Source organism: Amphimedon queenslandica, unplaced genomic scaffold, assembly GCF_000090795.2.
Source record: "Amphimedon queenslandica unplaced genomic scaffold, v1.1 AMPQUscaffold_4481_Cont23541, whole genome shotgun sequence".
Classification (NCBI taxonomy): domain Eukaryota; kingdom Metazoa; phylum Porifera; class Demospongiae; order Haplosclerida; family Niphatidae; genus Amphimedon; species Amphimedon queenslandica.
This window is the reverse complement of record NW_003555208.1, coordinates 1-1,535: the sequence shown is the minus strand read 5'-3', so window position 1 is coordinate 1,535 and position 1,535 is coordinate 1. Positions and strand designations below refer to the sequence as shown.

The window sequence follows — 1,535 nt, the reverse complement described above, 5'->3', positions numbered from 1 at the left end:
TAATGTATTTAAAGTTATTGTATTACATGTACATAGGGAGCTTGAAGATGGGAGCAGTTGGGTATTAGACAATTTCCCTACTACCCTCCAGCAAGCACTAGTGAGTTAACTAACCATAACTACATGTACATTATGATCAACATAATATATGCATGTTCATGTACTGTACATGCTGTATATTTATATACATTGTATTTGTAGTTGTTGGCTAAAGGACTGACTGGTCAAGGCTTGATGAGTCTAAAGGAGCAGTCGAGTACAGCAGAACTGAGGACACACCAGTTCATATTAATACCTGAGAGAGAAGTGGAGGAGGAGGTGAGAGGGAGAGAGAGAGAGAGAGGGAAGTTTGTGAGAAATAAGGATTAATTTTGAAGTGATAAAAAGATCACCAAATACATGTAAATGTACATGTACATGTATTTTATTTGATGTATTTTTTCATTAGGAGTTGTTTAATCTACATGCTGTGTGTGGTCTTGATATTGTAGTGCACTTCAATGCATCGTCTGATAATATATTTAAGAGATCCGTCAAACCTAGTTCAGGTAATTCACATGTACATGTACATGCACATGTACATGTATACCGTAATTTGCCTTTTTTTCGTTGTGGAAATATTTTCGTATGGTCCTAAAATGACGAAAATATTTCAATCGAAAATTTTTGAGCAACTAAAATTTTTGACCTAATTCATCAATGAAAGACTAAGGTACGGCCTGATAAGTAGGTATCTTCTTGTAGCTCTAACCTTGCTCTATCCACTGGTGCTTGCTGTACTTCAATCAGTTGCTTCACTACTGAATTATAAAATAAAACGGTCCACCATGTAACAAAAGTAGCCATTTAATTTTTCCGTTTATTATCCGTAAATTGGTCATTGCTGCATCTCCAGTACTATCCGTATACTAGTAATGTTGGGGGGAACAGCCAGGTCAAGAATCTCTTATCTCAAGAATTATAAACACTACTATAGCGGCCTTGTTACCAGTAGGTAAAGGACAAGGTATATGCAAGAGAAGCTAAATTTTCAGACTGTACAAATTTTTGTACACTATGAGAAGACGAAAATATTTCCACTTGAATTTTTCTGAAACAAAAAATTTTTGTACGAAAAAAAGGCAAATTACGGTACATGTACACATAATACATGTAATACTTTCTCTCTCTTTCTTGATAGATAATGTTGCAAGAGCTGATATTCAACAGTGGTATGTAAAAATGTGGAACGTGTACTAATATTTTTGATTTATTTCTCTTTCATGTTCTTTCTTCTTTAGTTTGCTCTCCTTTGATTCAAACTGGCCTCAGATAAAGAAATGGTATAATCGCTTTAGGACTATTCATAACATTGACTCCAATAAGAGCTTCAGTAAATTATATAAATACAATCATGTATATGCATGTATGTGTATGATGCATGTTACATGTACTGTACATGTGAAGTTGTGAACATTATATATTACATGTACATGTATTTCATGCATGTACATGTGAACATAATGTAATGTGATTGTATCTCTTTCTTTTCCATT

General features: G+C 33.9%; 1 protein-coding gene across 1 annotated transcript; it reads left to right on the top strand.

Annotated features, from left to right (window-relative positions):
* Positions 1 to 42: 42 nt before the first annotated feature.
* On the top strand, positions 43 to 1,372 carry LOC109592642 (uncharacterized; the record flags this gene model as incomplete). Its single annotated transcript, XM_020008040.1, has 5 exons — positions 43 to 100; positions 202 to 318; positions 449 to 548; positions 1,181 to 1,211; positions 1,281 to 1,372. Coding segments are annotated over exons 2-5 (307 nt in total), but the record flags the coding sequence as incomplete, so codon positions are not given.
* Between the last annotated feature and the right edge of the window lie 163 nt (positions 1,373 to 1,535).